At 31.1% G+C, this 21260-nt stretch overlaps 1 protein-coding gene and 1 long non-coding RNA gene across 5 annotated transcripts in view; one reads left to right on the forward strand and one right to left on the reverse strand.

Moving 5' to 3' along the window:
• The window catches only part of LOC123889387 (probable disease resistance protein At1g61300), a 44963-nt gene that overhangs the window by 4979 nt on the left and 18724 nt on the right, over nt 1-21260 (reverse strand). The window contains exons 1-4 of one of the 4 annotated variants that reach the window (XM_045938698.1): nt 15928-16192; nt 15551-15818; nt 14146-14235; nt 13192-14004 (exon numbers count right to left, since the gene is read on the reverse strand). In XM_045938698.1, the coding sequence (XP_045794654.1) occupies nt 13192-14004; nt 14146-14235; nt 15551-15809 (1162 nt within the window). In that variant the 5' untranslated portion in view covers nt 15810-15818; nt 15928-16192. Of the gene's footprint in view, nt 1-13191; nt 14005-14145; nt 14236-15550; nt 15842-15927; nt 16193-21260 lie in introns of those variants that run through there. The other 3 variants (XM_045938697.1, XM_045938696.1, XM_045938690.1) reach the window with 3 other exon arrangements.
• On the forward strand, nt 6691-8673 carry LOC123889389. Its single transcript, XR_006802506.1, has 4 exons — nt 6691-7030; nt 7701-7765; nt 7864-7915; nt 8530-8673. It is a non-coding gene; the product is annotated as an uncharacterized LOC123889389 (long non-coding RNA).

The following is a 21260-nucleotide window of genomic DNA, read 5'->3' on the forward strand; positions in this document are numbered from 1 at the left end:
GAAGATGTTTGTTCTCAATGCATGGAAAGTTTGATTTAATTTATAGGGAATGAGAAGTATATCCCACAAATTATTTACAAAGCAAAGGTATGAATAAGGTTTTAAATTGCGGTTGCGGTTGTTGCAAATGCGTTCATTGCGGATGCTGCAACGCGCAATGCGGCTGTAGCGGCGTGAAATCATTTTGAAATTTCACAAGTTATATATAATAAAACTACTATGTAACTACAGTATTTATCCACCATTGCATAGTCTTAGTTTATTCCATAAACCATAATTTGAATGTTCTTAAAATACAAGGTTGAGAGATCATTAAAAGTAAGATTTTTCATTAGATTTAACACAAATTAGGATTTGAAGTTCATAAATTTTATTTTTTGGTGAGAAAATTTGAACGAACATTGTCAAAAATGTCTGATGCGGTTGTGATGCGGTTATGATATGGTCGTACACGTGAATTAAGATCACACCGCAATTGCAGTGCGATGCGGTTGCGAAAGCTACTGCATCAGCAATATTGCGGCCGCAATTGCGGATGTGGACCACAATTTAAAACCTATATGATGATAGGCTGGCCGGCTGAAGACTTTTTTTTATGGGTAGAAATTGCATTGCATCTTCTGAATTAGGGTAGAAATTAATTGTTCATATTTTCTACTAACTCTTAAGCTTATTTTATTTTCAACTAGTGGAATTTGAATGAAAGGAAAGAGCAAGGAATATAGCAAAGTTGAATATGAAGGACTAGCTCTTGGGTGGTGTGAGGGAGGAGCTTAGTTGAGGGACTATACAAGTGACTTTGACCCAAAAATTTAAGGTATTAAGTTTATTCGTCATCTTACTTATATGTTGCCTAACATCAACTCTTCCAACCAATTTATATATATGGGGGCTGCTAACTTAGACCCAGTTGGGTCTAAGTTAGCAAGGTGCACCTTTTCAGTTGGACAGAAATACCCATGTTTTTAATTTTTGAAAGAATAGAGCAACAGGGGCATTTCTGTAATTTTCTGCAATTTTACACGCGCCCCCCACTTCTTTTTCCCCCCAGGACACGTGGCAGCGTGTGATTGCACAAAATCCGCGCGCGTGCATCACACGCGCCGACAGGCGCGCGTGGTGGAAGGATTTCGCAGAGAGAGAAGATCTGATCCAGTGTCGCGCGCGTACCGCAGGACCATGGTTACAGGCCGTTGATTTCCATCAGACAGCCAAGATCTGATCTCATCAAGACTGTCTGATCAATCAGACAGCCCAGATCATCCGAATCCATCAGATTCCAGCGCGTGCACCACACTGGATTACACCCTGGAGAGAGAAGAATCTACTTTTTAAAAGCAGGACACGTGTCGCTGTCTTATTGGCTGAGCGTGATTTTTTTCCATTTAATACTTTGAACTCAATTATTTCGTCGTAAATTAATTTTTTATTTTTTATACCAAAATTCATAATTTTTTTTTTCTCTACAAATAGAGACTTGGTTTGTTTGATTTGGACACAGAAAAAAAAACCCAATTTTTCACTACCTTAATCTCATTTTTCACTACCTTACATCAACTCACTGAAACTATTCTACCAGGAAAATGGTTTCAGAGTATAAATCTCTGAAACCATTCTACAAGCTAAATGGTTTCAGAAGCAAATAACTAATAATCAACTTACTGAAACCATTCTACCAGCAAAATGGTTTCAGATTACAACTCCCTGAAACCATTGTACCAGATAAATGGTTTCAGAAGCAAAAACAATTAATAAATTACTCACTGAAACCATTCTACCAGTAAAATGGTTTCAGAATACAACTATGTGCAACCATTCTACAAGCTAAATGGTTTCAGAAGCAAATAACTAATAATCAACTTACTGAAACCATTCTACCAGCAAAATGGTTTCAGATTACAACTCTCTGAAACCATTGTACCAGATAAATGGTTTCAGAAGCAAAAACAATTAATAAATTACTCACTGAAACCATTATACCAGTAAAATGGTTTCAGAATACAACTATGTGCAACCATTCTACAAGCTAAATGGTTTCAGAAGCAAATAACTAATAATCAACTTACTGAAACCATTCTACCAGCAAAATGGTTTCAGATTACAACTCTCTGAAACCATTGTACCAAATAAATGGTTTCAGAAGCAAACACAATTAATAAATTACTCATTGAAACCATTCTACCAGTAAAATGGTTTCAGAATACAACTATGTGCAACCATTCTACCAGTAAAATGGTTTCAGAAGCAAACATTAGTTTTTAATTACCGTTTTATCTCATTTAATTAACTAAAAATAGTTTCAAGTCTCCAAAAATTTCATAAAATATACCAACAGTTCCAGAATATTATCTACTATTTTCCTGGTATAATGGTTTCAGTGAGTTGGTTGAGTGGTGCGTGTTAAATTACAACACACAAGTAACGTATTTAGTAGACAAAAAATGAGTTTAAGGTAGTGAAAAATTGCGTTTTTTTTTCGGTGTCCAAATCAAACGAACCAAGTCTCTATTTGTAGACAAAAAAAAAATTATGAATTTTGGTATAAAAATAAAAAAATAAAAAATTAATTTACAACGAAATAATTGAGTTCAAAGTATTAAATGAACAAAAATCACGCCCAGCCAACCATTGTGTGACACGTGTCCTACTTTTAAAAAGCAAATTTTTCTCTCTCCAGGTTTTAATCCAGTGTGACGCAAGCGCTTGAATCTGATGGATCTGGATGATCTGGGCTGTCTGATTGATCAGACAGTCTTGATGAGATCAGATCTTGGCTGTCTGATGGAAATCAACGGTCTGTAACCATGGTCCTTCGGTACGCGCGCGACACTGGATCCGCGTCTATTAATGGTTTAAGAAGGTGGGGCGCGTGTATATGGTTGACAAAATTGCAGAAAATTACAGAAATGCCCCTGTTGCTCTATTCTTTCAAAAATTAAAAGAATGGGTATTTTGGTCCAATTGAAAAGGTGCACCTTGCTAACTTAGACCTAACTAGGGTCTATGTTAGAAAACCCCTATATATATATATATATATATATATATATATATATATATATATATATATATATATATATAATATCAATGAATTTTGAAATTTCAAAATAGTGAAATTAAATTTAAATATAATTTAAGGGCATTCTTTTTCATTTGACTCGTCACCTTTGCCATTTTGCTATCTAAGGCCGTTCTAACCACATCTGCCTCTATATATCGGATATATGGCTCTCTCAAAGAGACAAATTGGGTCGAATGAATTCATTGAGCAAATATTTAATTTGATTTGCCAATGAAAAAAACTCTTAAAAAACAATATTAATATAGGGAACTCGTAACTGATCAGTGTATTGAATGGTCACTAGCAGAGACTAGTGGTGTCCCCTGGTGATTCCCATCTTCATGGTGAATCCAAAAATATTGGGTAGGTAGGTACGATGCATGCATGGTTTGTATTTTTCTAACTAGTGCTCTGTACATGCTCTAATGATATATTTTAAGGAGTCTGAAAAAAAAATCATCTTAGAATACAAATCAAATATTTGACAAAGTAAAAACTACACTGTTTAGCGATCGTTAGTTGGTCCAGTGGTGATTGACGCTGAATTTTGTAAGGAAGACCATGGTTCGATCCCCGCATCCTCGATCGAGAGAGGCCGAAACCACTCGATGACAGAACTAACCTCCAAACCAGATTAAACAGTCCAGTTGGCCAAAAAGTAGTAGTGAAAAGAAAAAAAGTATACCGTACGCATTTATTTGAACTGCTCAAATGTGTCTTTAGAACCAAAATACAGTTTATTTACCGTTCATGTGTGATTTTTCAAAATTGTAAAGGCAACAGCATTATGACTCTAGTTTTTCTTTTGTAGATAGACAAAATGAAATGACAAAGTCATTATAAACTTATACACACTAGTGGATGATCGTCGTGGATGAGTCGGGGTTCGAACTCATTCTAATTCCCTATCGTATGAGTAAAATAGTTAATGGAGTACTATGATTCTGCTTTTTAAATTGAAGGAGTTTTCCCTCTAATGTTGTTGTAAAACATTTTGTCTTTCTAGGGTCTTGCTAATGTGTGTCCTAAGGGCACATGTTAAGGAACCCAAATGTAGAAGTCTTGCATTGAAAAATACAACACTTTGAGTTTTGAAAAGTGAAATACACAACTTTTGAGAATAATTTTCTATATTAAGATGCTTATCATGTGCCCTTATGACACATTTTAGCTTTTGTCTTTCTATAAAACAAAAGGATAAAAATGCGACAACTAATACATTACAACTATGTTGACACCTTAAAGTAGTCACCTAAGAAGCACCATAATGAAATATAATAAGTAAAAATAAATATAAGAAATGGGTTAGGATCGAATGACACAAACTAATTTGACACCAATAATGTTTTAACCGATATATAGGGAGGACCCTGGTTTTACCATGAACTTTGGTGTTTCTTTTCAGACAAGAAATGCTCACCAAAAGGATTTAAAGCAAAGACAGCTATTATAATGATTTTTAATTAATAAATTAAAAAGCAAGAATCTTTCAGACAAGAGAATAGATCAACATCAGCTGGTTTATCAATTCACTTATATCACAAGCAGCATTGGATTGGTTCAACTTATCGGCAGTTTTCTTGAGTCTTTGTAATTGTCCTAGAAAATAATCAAAGTGATGTTTGAAAACAATTTCAAACGGCTCCAACGAGTGTGATTGCTCTCTAAGATAATTTTTCTTCTCATCGTCTAGAATACGAACCACACCTTTTAGGGTCTCCAATTTAATTTCAAAAATAATTTTATCCAAACTGTTCACATCTGTTCAATAATCAGAATCAGAATATATAATCAGTGTATTGTATGTAAAGGCTCTATGATATGTAATACAAAACTTATTTAACAACTTTAATTACAGTTGAAACACAGAAGGCAATTTAGGGTACATAGAAGTCAAATTCGAAATATAACAATTATAATATACAGTTTTTGGAAGGACTTCATTAAGCGGACTTTGAACAAACACCATTAACTTTATATTTTATTTCAATTTTTTGGTATGATTAACAAGTGCATCGGGTGCACTGTCTAACATGACCCATAAAAATAATAGAAATTAAGCGTGATTAATTAGTAGAGAAGATATGTTAAACCAAATTTGACTACAAAGGAATACAGAAGAAAAAAAGAATATTACCAAAACAGCAGGAGCAGCAAACCTAATTTGGTTATTGTCGTATTTCTGAAGTAAGCAATGAAGTTTGATGCTCTTAAAGGAAATCCTAATTTTACGACTTTTCTTAAAAGAAAATCTTACACCAGAACCTTTTATACGGATAATATGATACCTCAATAAAAAAAATTAAAATCTAACATTAATATGAAAACAACTAATCTCTTTTATTTAAGTAAAAAAAAAGACTAATCTCCTTTGTTTTTCTCAAAAATATAACATTGGAAGGAACCATATCTTAATTGAATTTATATACCAAAAATAAAAAAAGACTAATCTCTTTTGACGTATATGGAAGCTATTAAATTGAATTTATATACCAAAAATAAATATAATAATAACATTTAATTGATGATACGGTAACTTATTTAAGGCTGGAGTTCGAATATGAAAAAGAAAAAAAGAAAAAAATCTGACGCTCTTAATTGATTTACAACGGATTCACGATAATAATATTCGCTCGAAATACCCTTATGGACAATTTTACTTTTCAAATTAATGGAGTCTTACTTTTTCATGATGTAAAATAAAGCTTGGTTTCCTGTAAAATTTAGCCAAAGTCTTTCTGATGCTGTCTACAATACAGTTTTTCAAATTAATGGAATAATTCAGTTTTTCAAATTGATGAAATTTTACTTCCACATCTTATTTAAACCATAAAATAGATTAAATAAATCCCCTTTGAGGAGAGTATAAGAAAGTGTAGGAAGAAAAATATTATCTTAGACTAGTTAGAGCATCCCAAAAGGCAGCAACTCTGTTTTCAACTATAATATATTTTAGAGAAAAACTAATAGAGAAAAAAAAGTAAAACAATCTCAAAAGTTTAAAAGGAGTTAATCAAGACCAAATTAAGAAACTAAATAGATCACCTTTAAATTTCAATATTCATGAATAAAGCCACACACCCCCCATATCACTTTTTCGATCTCATTGTTCAATTCATAAAAAAAAAAGGAAAATACTAATTGACCCTAACCAAAAAAGAAAGAAACACTGATTGACATATATATATAATAATTATTTTTGTACAAATTGAAGATTAAAATGTAGATAGACATTATCTATCTATATATAATTGTAAAGCAAACTTTTTTTTGCTGATGTGACAGCCTAACAAAGCTCCTCATTTTTTTCTTTTTTCTAAGCAAGAGTTGATGTTTATGTGTCATTTTTCATTACACATTAATTTTTTTTTTTGTAAGCTCATTGCACATTACTTGATTGATGTTAAAAAAAAAAAAACGCATAACTGATTAAATGGAAAAATTTAAGGCAACCACTTATATCTTCTTTCGGTGGCACATGAGAAGTTATGTAACAACCAATAAATTTCATAAACAAAAACCAACAACAATAATTAGAAAAGAATACATGGAGTCAAAGAGTAATAGTACACATGACACCATAATTAAATTTTAAGTTGACGTTTTCTTTCTTATTATAGTATATATATAAATAAAATTGTATCAGACGGTGGACTCTATAAGCAATACACAAGCTCACTAATTTTGGTATAAATTTTGTTTTGGATAGTCATCATTTTCTCCAAACAATTTTCAATGGTATCCAATTATGTTTGATAGTTTTTGTTATTTTTCTTACTCTTGACACATGTTTTGACTATTCATATTGTTTTCTTAGATTGCTACTCTTTTTTTCTTTTCTTTTTTTAATTTTGCTCTCAATTTGTCTGCATAACAATTAGAATCAAGAGGATTTTATATTCTTTTGTGTGTGTTTGCAGATCCCGAATTCATTTTTTGTGTCTCAATCAATGTTAGAAGAAAAAAAAAGAGGTAATTGAATAAATATTGCACTTCGTTTATTTTTTATATCTTGAGTTATTTTTTTATGTGTTTGCAGAACACAAATTCGTCATTTGTATCTCAATCAACGTAGAAAAGTCCTATTGTGTCACAATGTCATGCCTTCTTGAATATTTTTATCATGTGTGTTTGCTATTGCTCTATTCAATTTTCATGATTTTGTGCTTAATTTCTTTTAAAATACTTTTATGGATAGATTTGAATATTTGACTATCTTTGAAATACTCCCTCCGTCCCAAATTATAAAGGAAAAAAACCCATTTTTTTGTCCCAAATTATAAGAGAAAAAATATAATTGTAAAGCAAACTTTTTTTTTTGCTGATGTGTCATCTCTACAAAAACTCTTATGCTTATGTGTCATCTCTACAAAACTCATATTTTTTCATATACATTGTCATTGTATATACTCTTATGTTTCCTTCATGTTTGTAACTCCCAAATAACTTTCTCATTAATTTTTATGGCCTAAATCATATGAAAAATTGTAAATTTTTTGAAACGGTACACTCTTTTAATATTAGTAATCTTTTGCTATTTTCCTATCAAAAAATCTTCTTAGCCTTTCAATTCCCACAAAAAATTAAAACATGACATTAATTGACTATATATATATGTGCCTTATGAACAATTTCTTGGTAGATATGAGTTTGTGGACTTTCAATTTGAGAGGTGTGTGTATTCCAGAAGGAGAATAATAATCAAAGGTTTGTATTTTCGTTTTGTGTCCTTTTTTTTTTCATAATAATCAACGTATGATGTTCCTCTTTTAATTTAAGCACTAACCAATTCATATTTGGTGTAGCTTTCTGAGGCGTGCAAATAGAGTGGTCGATTGCTACCGCAACATATAAAGGGTAACATTTAAGCTTGAAGTGGCAAATATATATATATATATATATATATATATATATATATATATATATATATATATATATATATATATATATATATATATATATATATATATATATTGTAAAGCAAACTTTGTTTTGCTGTGTCATCTCTACAAAAACTCTTATGCTTATGTGTCATCTCTACAAACTCATATTTTTTCATATGCATTGTTATTGTGTATACTCTTATGTTTCCTTCATGTTTGTAACTCCCAAATAATTTTCTCATTAACTTTTATGGCCTAAATCATATGAAAAGTTGTCATTTTTTTGAAACAGTACACTCTTTTAATATTAGCAATTTTTTACTATTTTCCTATCAAAAAATCTTCTTAGCCTTTCAATTCCCACAAAAAATTAAAACGTGACATTAATTGACTATATATATACGTGCCTTATGAACAATCTCTTGCTAGATATGGGTTTGTGGACTTTCAATTTGAGAGGTGTGTGTATTGCAGAAGGAGAATAATAATCAAAGATTTGTATTTTCATTTTGTGTCCTTTTTTCATAATAATCAGCGTATGATATTACTCTTTTAATTTAAGCACCTACCAATTTGTGTTTGGTGTAGCTTTTTGAGGCGTGCAAATGGAGTGGTTGATTGCTACCGCAACATATAAAGGGTAACATTTAAGCTTGAAGTGACAGATGCATGTTTGGATACAAGTTATGCCATCGGGAACTTTAGTAAGCTGTCATAAAATTAAAAAATATAGTTGTACAATTGTAAAATTTGATATATTGTTGTGGAATTAATTTAATTCCAAACCTTTTTTCAAACTTCTTTGGATTGAGCTAGATAGATGACATGTATATGTATGATGAAAAGATAAGATTAATGATAATAATTGTTTGCTATGTAGAGGGTTGGCAATTGTATGTATGAGTTGGATAGTGTCAACTTTTATGATGTAGTAACTCTCTTGATTTGTAGAAAAAATCTTATCAATCTCTCTTATATAGTCCGGTAATTGTTTACTATATGTAGAGGAGAAACAATTGTATCTGTGTTTTGTATGATGTGAGCTTTTATGTTGTAACTCTTTTGGTTTGTAGAAAATCTTCTCACTTTCTCTTTTTCTGTATAATAAATTAATCTCTAATATTAATGTAATTAAGCTTAAGTTACAAAAAAATTCCACCCTTTCTCATTCTATTAGTCATTATATATGCTAAAAGCAATCTCATAAATCATAGTGTTTCATCTCATAACAAATAAAATAAAATTATAGTGTTTACAAACGAGCAGTATAAAAAAAAATTATGAAAGGTGAAAGATAACCCTTTTAATGTTGTTTTTTGTGTACTTATTTTGAGTGTCAAACCTTTATGTACAATCACTCCTCATACATATATGGGCATCTGAAATTTATATTTGAAGCTTGGAAGAGTTATTAGTTTTATCGTAGAAAAATAGTAATTTTCTAAAATTTTGTAATCTCATTGTGTCTTTTTTTTTTCTTCTTCATATTCAACGAGTGAGACATTGTTGCAATGCATGTTATATACAACTCCTATGTTTCCCTAACATATTGTACTTATGTGTCATCTTTACAAGACTACATCTTTTAATTTTTGAGTAAAGGTTTGTTTGATTTTCTTTTTATTTGTGCTGGATATACCTAATAAATTTCCCTTTAATTAGTTTATGGTTTTTTTAAAAAAAAAATAAAAAATTGCCTAACAATATTACTTTTTGTTTTTTTGTAGTTTTAGCTATTTTCGTTGTTTATCCAAATATTGTTAAATCGCTTTTTAAGTTTGTTATTTTTAAGATAATTATTAAATAGTATAATATATTTTTTAAACGAAGTAGAAATAAAAGAGACAATGTTTAAGAATAACAAATGATTGTTACCAATTAATTGAGGGAAAATAAGAGTTAGTGGTGATTACTTATTAGTATAATTGAAAGGATAACTCTGCTCTTACATATTCTTTATATTAAGTTGATATCATTAGCCATATTTATTCATTGTGTGTTTTTTATTTTTATTTTATCAAATTCATAAGGAAAAAAGAAAAAGATATTATGAATTGAGGATTATAAATGCTAGACGTTTAAGATAAAATCCCATATTTATCTGAAGAATATTAGAACATGTATGATTTCTTTTCTCTTTTAAAAAATATATTCTTTTATTAAAAATGTTCTTTTGAATTCTAGCTCTAATATAAAATTTGACAAATTATAGTGAATCGAGAGAGAAAATGCGAGAAACATAGAGAGGATAGTGGATATAAGTCGATGTCGATCCTTAAAAATATATTAGTAGACTATACTATAGTATGTCTTTATGACAAAGTTTTTTTCTTTATGATAAGTCGATGTGAATTCATGATGTGAATCGTAAGCTGCCAAAATAATATCAAACCGATCAAAATTAAAATGAATAAGATATTCATTTTCAGTGTAGTATCTTTTCGCATGCTTAGCAAACTCATAATCTCATCGTTTTGTTTGATCAGCGATATGACAAATTTATTCAAGCGGAATGACAATGAAATGTTTTGGTAATATTGCGACTTTGATATGAAGATTACATCTTTCATTTTAATAGTGTTTTGACTTTAATTTGAAATATATTTAGAGGATTAAAAATATATTTAATAACCCTATAAAATACTATTTACACTACACATGCATGACAAAGTTGTTTCGAAAGTTCTTTGAATATTTAGTCTAATATAAAAAGCCTCTTTAAAGTATAAAAAAAATTAATACTTCAAAATAATTTACGATTAATTAACATGTCATCTTCTTCTTATAAATTAAATGTCAAGACAAGTATCAACCATTTTTTTCATATAAAATAATGATGAGATTGAAGTATAATTAAGATAAAGATAGAGAGCTACAGAGAATGGTAGATATAAAGAATGTATTAAAATGATCCACTGTATTTTCATAAAAACAAAAAATACATTAAAATAAAAATTACACTAATTTGAAGATATATAAATTAAACCCAGAAAAAACAAGATTAATAAAACAAATTTTTAATATAATACACTAATCGAATGCACTTCTAATAATTTCTATATACACCTGAATGACACATTATCTGTGTTTAAAACAATTTTTATCTATCTATATATATTATAGATTCACTTGAATGGAGAAAAAAAATTTAAAATATTTTAAAAGTCACTTTTATAATCGAAGAATAATTCAACACATCTAAAAAAATTATCATTTTTAATACAATTTATTATAAAACGCAACTTTTTTTTTTAAAACATTCTAATCAAACCCGTGCAACTCACGGGTTGAACACCTAGTTGGAACTTAATTGCACCTTTTATGGAAAGGAAAAGTAAAATCAGAAATAAGGAATCTCAAATATTTTTATTGTTGGGCGCCTATCTAACCTTGGGCAGAAACGGATGTCCACTTCCGGTAAAGATCCGCAGTGTATAATCCCTTTGCACACAATCTTCAATTCTGGTAAATCTTTCAACTCCAATATGGTCAACTTGGGAAGTGTAATGATGGAATTGTCATTGTCATCATTGTTACTCACTGCAAATATCTCTTTCATTGAATTGCAATCTGATACAGTTATTTCCTCCAGATTGTGAAGTTGTTGAACTAATTGTGGTGTCAACAACTTCTCTATCAAATTGCAAAAAGAAATGTTAATTTCTTTTAGGCAAGAGAATATGCCAACCGGTGACAAAGATTGTCCAACATCAACAACGTCTTCACAGATGACAGTTAAACTTTTCAATTGTGAAAGAGACAAAATTTCCAGCTTGTGAATCTTGGTGCAAAAGGAACAAGAACCAGATAAACAAAACAAGCTCTCTAGTTTATGGCAATCATCAATTTCTATACTCCTTACAGAAGAAGAAGTGCTATATGAAAGAACATCACATAACCAAACCCAATGATTATTCTTGTATATACGCAGAAGAGTATGGTCTTTAGGTAGTATGTGGCTGAAACGATCACAATCTTGGAATTCTATACAACTATTTTTAAAATCACCACGAGTCAAATTAGAACGACTCTTCCACTCACTTTTACCACATACATTTCCTAATATGAGATGATATGTTTTGATGAGCCCAAAACTCATATCAAGATTGTTTTGCATGAATTGATTGCAGTCAATGGCACCTCCAAAACATTCCAGTATCTTCATCCTTTGAACATCTTCAACCTTAATAACAGCACGAGTGTTTCGGAGATCGAGGTATTGCAATTTGGTCAAATAGGATGAGAAAGACCCTAATTCCAAATCCAATCTTTCATTTTCGGATAGATCAAGCCATTTCAAATTGTTTAATTTTTCTAAGCCTTGTGGTGCTTCCTCAATGGAAGTGTAAGAAATGACCAATCTTGACAATGCTTGTAGTTCTCCCAATGGGGGCACATGTTTCAATGAATAACATCCTTTTAGTATTAAAGAAACAAGTGACCTCAAATTAGTGATGGAGTTTGGCAAAGATACTAGACTATTATAGGATAGATCCAATATTGATAGACTATTCATATATTTGAAAAAACTCTCTGGAACATGATTAAACACTTTATTTATAATTAAGGTTGACAACTTTGGACAATTTGGAGACAGATCCTCTGAGATTTCTTCTATACCACAATTCCGAATATGAACAAACTCTAAATCAGTTGCACATCCAAACAAGAGAGGTATTTTGGTGAATCTCTCATTCAATTCCACTATGACATTCCTCTGACCCTCTTTCATGGTATAACAGGCCATACTTCTCACCAAGGGATGTGTGCATAACCCAAAAAATTCATAACTAATCAAAGAATGAGAATCAAGCATATTCAATATGGTATTCCCTTCATCAAATATTTCTTCCAAACACATATTCTTATTTATTTGTCCATTGTCAACTAGCTTCATGATCAACTCTTCTTTTTCAATCATTTCTCCATCAAAACCATCAATAGATAATAATGCAAAAGACAAAAAACAATTTTGCAAGTCCTTATCCATCAAATTATCATAGCTTCGTTTCAATACCTTGAAGACTTCTTCTTCCACCTCTGGTCCCATTTCAAATCTTTTAAGTTGATTCAATGCATGTTTCCATTGATGAATGTCATCAATCCCTTTCATTGTTCTAGCCATCACACTAATTCCAAGAGGTAAACCATGAAATCTCTCTACAATACATCTTGCAATCTTTTCTATTTCACGTGGAAGTGTCTTGGGTGTTCCATCATGTCCGAGTTTTAGCTTAAACAATTCCAGATCTTCATCTTCATCACTATTTTCAGATTCATATTCATCTTCTGTGTGGCAACTGAGAGGATCCACTTGTATTATAGCATATGGCTGACAATCCATTTGGTGACATACATGTTCTAAACGAGATGTCACAATAACTTTAATGCCATTCACTTTTGGAATAATTCCCACCTTTTCTAAATCAATGTATCTCCAAACATCATCCAGAATAAGAACTGATTTTTCTTTTTTCTCCAATGCGGAAGACAAATGGTATGCTCTAATTCTCTCATCGTCTTCATCAAGCTTTACACCTATTCTTTTTGCAATATCATGTTGCAATTTTGAGATGTTAGTGATGTCAGAAACAGTGACCCAAAACACATCCTTGAAAGTTGTTTTCCTTTTGACTTCATTTTCCACGAGAGTTGCAAGTAAAGTTTTTCCTATTCCTCCCATTCCATATATCCCAATGACAAAGAATTTGTCATCATCAAGAAGTTTCAACACTCTCTTGATATTTTCATCTAATTCTCCCCCGACATATTCAGTTGACAAAGTGAGAGGTTTCTCTTCCTTGTGTCGTTTCATCTTTTGGATCAATTCACTTACACGATGAGTGTCATTTAAGTTATTCATACACCTCACAGTACTTTTTTTGATATCTTGTAATCCTTTCAACCAGTCATCAACTTCTGACTTGCGCTTTTTACCACGAGACTCCAAACATTGAAGTTGATTTGCAATATCGTTTTCCTCAAAATCTAAATCAAGAACCAATTGTTTTAACGGTATCTCACTTTCACAAACACTTGTGTTACAACCGTTACCGTTCACACCTGATATTGTGTTTGTCATGTTACATAAAACATTATCATTCCTCTATTGATTCATCCGTTACCATTCAAATTCATCAAAAGTGTACTTCATTGCAAATAAAAAAATTCCAAAAGTAATGAATTAGAATTTAGAACTCGTACCTTCAGATAAATTCATCATTTCAAGATTATTTTGATGGTTAACTAAATTGCTGATCTGAGTGGCAATCACTTCGAGAGGACCTTCATCCACTTTCAATGAAAGATAGAAATTGTCACAATTTTTAAATTTCAACAAAAATATGTACTATGCACATGTTGTCACAAGATATTGGGCTTGTTTGAAACATTTCTCAAATTCTCTATTTTAGTTTTTAAAAATTAAAAAACTAAAAACTTGTCTGACAACTATTTTTAAGTTATAAGTTTTGAAAACTATTTTCAATTTTTCAGTTTTGGGGACTAAAAAATTTGTCTTGATTTTCTATTTTTATTTTCAGTTTTTAGAAAGTTGCTATTTAGGTCCCCTGATTTGCTAACAGGCCCAATTCTATTTTTTTAATTAGTAATCCCAATTCTTTTTTTTCCTTTTTGATTATAATTTTTAATTAATAAAGTCAGGTGGTGGTAGCTGGTCAACGCCAGAACTCCGGCACGGTGGTCCACAGCGGCGGGCCCCATATTTTCTGGCGATCCGCGGCGGCGGACGGCGGATCTTCGGCGGCCTGCCACCACCTTCCACCACTTTTTTAAGAGTTTAATTGTTATGCACCGTCGGTGTAAAAACTTTTTGCACATACATCTAATGATGCGTTGCCACATCATTTAATGAATGTGACACATCATGTGTTTTTAATTACCATACATGATGTGTCGGAATATTATTGGACGCATGTGCAAAATAACTTTACACCGACGGTGCATATAAATTAAATTCCTTTTTTAATAAATAATATTTCAATTATTATTTTGTTTTAAAATTTTAAAAAACTGTTTTTTAATTTTCAAAAATTTGTTTTTTGATTTAAAAAAATCTGCCTTTTACTTTTTTTTTCATAAAAATTTCTTATTTTTTATAATAAAATTCAGTACTTTATTTTAAAAAAAAATAGTTTTAAAAATTATTCATTTTTTAAATAATAGAAAAGATTTTAAAATAATAATAATTAGGATTTAAAATAATTTATTTACTTACAAAAATAATAATATGGAAATTAATTTTTATTATCATGATTTAAAATAATTATATTCAAATTAGAAGAAAATAATTATGAAAATTTGAAATATATATAAACAAGTTTGATTTTTAAGTTTCCGAAACATATTTTAGAAATAATTTTACCAAACAAATTTTTTCATTTTCTCTTTTCCAAAATAGTTTTGGAAAATAGAATTACCAAACACCTTTTTTTCTTTTTTTTCTTTCTTGAAAACAGTTTTTTAAAATTGATTTATAAAAGAGATTTTGAAAACTAAAAACAAAAACTCAATCAAATAGGCCATTAATGTTTGAAGCGAGTTCTTTTTTGTTGTATGTTATATTAGTAAAAACAGATGTTTGATTTACCTTCATGAATTGTATTAGTCACAGGTTGTGGTGGATTACTTGAAGTGGATGCCATATTGTTGTTAACTCCTTCATCATTAGCAGGATACTTGGAGCATTTCCTAATGCCACCTCCATTGCCAGTCAGGTGTGCGTTAATTCTTGAAGCTCCTCCACTAAACTCATCCTTACAATAATTGCATATCCAGTTATCTTTGTCTTTGCTACCATTTTTTACTTTTGTAACGTGAGACCAACAGTCCTTTTTTGGTCTACCCATGATCAATGTCTTTCCTAAACACAAATCAAAGACTAAATTTAAAAAAATTGTATAAGCATATAATATGTCTTAACTATATGTGACTCAATATTAGACAATACGAGGAAGAAAAATATACCAAAAAGAAAAGCTTCTTCCAAAACAGCAGCAAGTCAGCAACAAACTCTTATTATCTTTTATCTCTAAATAAATGGATGAAGTATGAATGAGGCTCTCAACGCTTGGATTTTATATTTAGGGGAATTAATTTGAAGAGAAGGAAAATTAATTTTTCCAATGTGAATATGAAAAAGTAATACGAAAAATGGACTAACAAAATGACAAAACCAAAGACTTGCATATAGAAGACTTGAAATAATACGAACAAATAAGGTCCATGCATTTGTTATCCTTTTATTTCAACTTTATTAATTTCGTTAGTTTGGTTTGCCTAAATTATTGTTTTCGTTAATTTTGTTTGGTGGTTTGGTTTATGCCCCATCTTTCTTTCTTTTTATTTTTTTTTTTTTTATTTTTTTTTATTTTTTTTTATTTAATAATTCTTTTAGTGAGATGGTAAAGGAATCGTACTGGATTGAGGTGCCAACATAGTTGGAATGTCGGTGACTTTATATGATGTTATGTGTTTCAATTTTGCAAAAAATAAAAAATAAAAATATTGGTTGGTTAGAATGGCGGAACTAGGAGTGGACTGTAGCCACGACCAACCGTCTCTCGAGACTTATATCGAGTATTCTTACAACCTCCTCTCAAGGCTTATATCGAGTATTCTTACAACCTCATCTCCAGGCTGAGTCAGATATTCTTACCACTGTCAGGCTAAACCTTCTTCGCGGTCTCCATTACCTCTTTATTACCGAGACACCGTACACTCCATGTTTTATCCATCATCCCGAAAATTAAAATTGTTTTCATCTTCACTTTCCAGTACAATTTCCCACTTGATACCCAACGTGCTCACTTCAAAATTGTTGCGATTGCCCCACGGTGGGGCGTCAATTGTTGTGAATTTGTAGTAAAAATCACACCAATAAAATACTTAATGTGTGGAGAAAAAGAACGGCAACCAATATCAAGAAGATAGCAATAATAATCATAAACAATAAAGCGATAAAGTAGAAAAAGAAAGAACACACAATAATTTGTTTATCTAGTTCGGTCCAACAATGATTTACTCTAGAGAAGAGAGCAGCCACCCGAGGTGTAATCAATGATTTAGATTATCCAAGGTGTAAAAAAACACCTTTTGTCCAACCCTAGAGTTATACCAAGAGAAGAGACAACCCTTCTTGAATTCCCTACATCTCTCTTTTGTTGCTCTTTTATTTTTCTATGAATAAAATATCCCCTTTATAGAAAAAATATATGACTAAATAATATAAACAAATCTCCTTATAAAACAGAATTCAAGTCAGATATCCTTCAGAAACTATTTTTTTTTATTTTCAAAAGATCAGCAAAACAACGGACACGCGTGCGCCCTGGGTCTGCGCCCCGCGTAGCCCACTATGGCAAACCAAGCAAAAACACATCGTTATTACATGCCGCGGCCAGGTGGTAGCGTGCCGCGCCCATACCTGCTTGTGCCCAGGATTTTTTGATTTTTGTAACTAAGATTTCAAGACAAGTTTCAACAAAGTAAAATATGAAGATAAAGTTTGAAGTGTCTCTGTGGTAGTTGTTGAAGTGGAGCACACAATGTTTATGGTGTTGTGTAGTTCCAAAAGCACTCAAGCTCTAATTTTGAGCTTAGCTTTACCTTTAGATTCTTTGTCACCTAGAAGAAACTATGCTTCAAATTCAGTTACTAAGGTTGTTGGAGTTGGAACAAAAAGAGTTAGAAAATGGAACATGGTAGTTAATAAGAGTGGTCAAAATAATTCAGTTACAACTACCACCACACACTTCGATGATAACAACGTTGTAGATTCAGCTTCAAATGTTGCGAGAAATTTCTATGATGGAATCAATTCACATGATGTGGATTCTGTACAGTATCTTATAGCTGAAAATTGTGTTTATATCTCCCTTTGTACAGTATCTTATAGTAATTTATGGAATAAGATTATTTTTAATTAAATAATTAATTTTTAGTAGTTAGAAGAAGTTTATCATAATTTACCTCTCTTACTTATATATTACAGGAAATTATAGAGTTCTTCAAAAAGTTCACTGATTCTACAAGCATAGATCTGCAGTTTGTTATTGGTGATTTGTCTACGGAGGATTTAGCATCAGTTGGGGTGATTTGGCATTTAGGTGCATTTCAAATTGAACTGTTCTTTATATCTATACAATTGAATTCTATATTATTCATAGAGTTTACATAAATATCTAACGAGAACATTTGTAAGTACAACTCAGATGGTAAAAGATTGTAATGACATTTGCTTTTCTGGGAGCGGATTTGAACCCAGAATTCCCCTTTTTAATGACATTTGTTTTTTTGGTAATGACTGCAGAATGGAAAGGAAAGGCTTTTCCCTTCAGCAAAGGATGCAGTTTTTATCGTTTGGAGGTGATCAACGGCAAGAGACAAATAACAATTAAAATTCAAACAAACATCAACAATTAAAACTTCAATCAACAATTAAAGGGAATCATTGTTGAAGCAAGTAAAATTCAAGCAAACATCAACAATTAAAACTTCAATCAACAATTTAAATATCTAAAATTAAATATTCCACTGATACCTTGTTGTATAAGCAAATCATTGTTCTGAATATCCTCAAGCAAATCTCACATGATAATTATTCTCTAAATTTATGATCCGGTAGAAAAAAAATCGTTGATCAGGAAAGACATAAAAATATTTTGTGATGAATATATATAGTCAACAATAATTTTGATATGATGTACTTGCTTAGTGGTTGGAAATATTGTCTTGTACTGAAAGGGTTGCGAGTTCCAATCCTAGTCAAGACAAAATTATATTATTTTTCAATAAAAATTACAAGATAAAATTGGGAAAACAAATTAGGATTTAGGGTTTGCTTGTGTATACTAGCTTATAATATAAAAGATTTAACCCAATTAATAATAACAAAGCAATGAGAAGACAAAAAATGTGTATTCATAATGAGAGAGGGGATGAATATTGAATAGCAACAACACAGAGAAGAATAAGCAAAAAGAAGTGTCGTGAAACCGTACCCCTTTTGTTGCTGGAGTTTGCACTGCCGCATCTTGTGGCTTCTCAATCTATCGTTCCACCTCTTCATCGGAGTCTGGATCTGTCATTGACAGCCACTTCGGCTTATACCTCACTGCTATGCATGACGGCCTCTTTGCCGGAGTGGCCGCCGCCGCATCATGGAAGTGGGGAACAACGGCTTCTTCAATTTTGGGAAAGAAACGAAAGAGCGAAGTTAGATGAAAGAGGGAATGTAAGGAGAAAAAAAATTAGGTGAAACAACATTGATTTGCCTTTTTTAATTGTGTCTATTGAATTTAGGGTTAGCTTAATTATGTTAGCGAGCTTATAATATAAAAGATCGGTAACGACGTAAAACTAATTTGGAAAAAGAATTACAAAAGTGTCCTTCACCTTTGGGAGTGGGGAGTTGGTCAAACAAATTAAAGATGTATTTTGCTATAACACAACTTCATAATGTGTGTGTCGCGTTGTATCAGTACGTAATATGTTAAATTTTTGTAGGATGATTATAGTAGTAAAAGAAATTTGTTTTATTATTATATTTGTACATTAACTCTTTGGTTCTTAGAGGTAAGTAATTCTTGTAATTGAGAGTTTGACAAGAGATAAATGAAGTCTGACGAAAATTTGTTTGTTTTTATTATGGATCAAACTTAAGTTCTTTCAAACAATTCATTCTAAAAAAAAAACTTATTAACCATTTGAGCTCAAAATTTTAGTTTGTTTTATTGTTGTACTTTATGTTGGGTCACGAGGGGACAACTAGAGGATCATCCACAACGGGCTTAAGAACAACTCTACAGACTACAAATGAGTTGGACACCACACTTTAACCCAAAACCTTAAGGAGTTAGGTTTATGAGTCATCTCCCTTATAAAATGTTCAACCTCCACTTTTCTAAGCACTTGCCAGAAGACTTTAATCTATGACAAATGTTAGTGAGAATAGAAGGGTAAGAGCAAAAGAAGAAGAAAGAAAAAAAGGAGGGAATCGAAGTTAAGTCAAGTATAGTATTATACTGCTTCAAAAAAAAAAGTATAGTATTATACTCCTACGTATTAAACGTAGTAGTTCAACAAGTTCAATCTGTTATATATGCACTTTCCATGATTTTTCTTGAAATCTAAAATTGTGAATAAAAACGCAATTGAAGCTTTTGTGTTATTAACAACATAGTGAGAGGAACAATGGCACTACTAGGAGCTGCAGCTGCAAATGAAATCGGTCTCATTTCAACTTCATCATCAGCTTCAACAAGGTATAATTAATTAATAAGCTTGTGTATTAGTTACTCTGTTTCCATTGAATCAACCTATAATAACCTCTTATTGTAAAAAAAAAACCTATAATAAGCTCTTTCTATACCTGCATGTAATTTATTATTACTCACTACTAAAATATACCTGTATGTAGTTCCATCTCTAAAGTTTTATTGTCTTGTATTCAACACTTTTTAGCTTGAATGAAGTTGGAAATTTATTTGGCCAAGTTTTCGGGCTATTGCTACCAATAATGGGGTTTACAGCTATGAATATAAGTAAGGGAAAGTTTCAAGTTGATATCAACCCAATTATGATGATGGCTTTGGCTTTCATGGTTGATCTTTACTACTTGGCTTCTGTGTTTGTGACAATGTTTCAGCTTCAAATCAAGAGCTTCCTTGATCTATTCATGATGGTAATTGTTTTACTTGGAAGTTTTGTTTCATTCTTTTCTCTGATGATGATTTCGCCTACAATTGCTTGGACTCATTTGTGCTTGTGGTTCGTAATCTTTGTTTTGATGTGCTATAAATATCGAAAAGAGCTCTACCAAATGATTCCAAAAAGGATTGAGAATTTTATTAACGATAAGACGACTCAAAGAGGCAATTCGGAGATACGATCTGTGGAGTTAGGTCGCTTCCGGTCTAGAGAAAATCTAAATGTGTAGCTTGCTTCAGAACAATTTGTGTGTTGTAATTTTTATTTCTTTGTTATCGTTAAGAGTCTTTGCATTACCTAAAAGTAAATTTATAAGTAGTACTAATAATTATATTACAAGTCAGTTATGTAGTATTGAGTTAGCTCAATCCAAATATGAAAGTCTCCACCTTGAACCTTTGAGTCGCGGATTTGTTATATTAGATTCTTATTTTTTGTGATGTATTTTTTTGAAGTAAAATATACTTTATGTTCACAAAGTACCAAATAAAATGTACTATGTTCATTTGAAATTTGTATATAATATCTAGAGCTGGGTATACGGACCAAGGTCCGCGGGCCGACCCGTTTAACCCGCAGCCCGCACGGAC

The sequence above is a fragment of the Trifolium pratense genome, linkage group LG6 (assembly GCF_020283565.1).
Source record: "Trifolium pratense cultivar HEN17-A07 linkage group LG6, ARS_RC_1.1, whole genome shotgun sequence".
In the NCBI taxonomy this organism is placed as follows: Eukaryota; Viridiplantae; Streptophyta; class Magnoliopsida; order Fabales; family Fabaceae; genus Trifolium; species Trifolium pratense.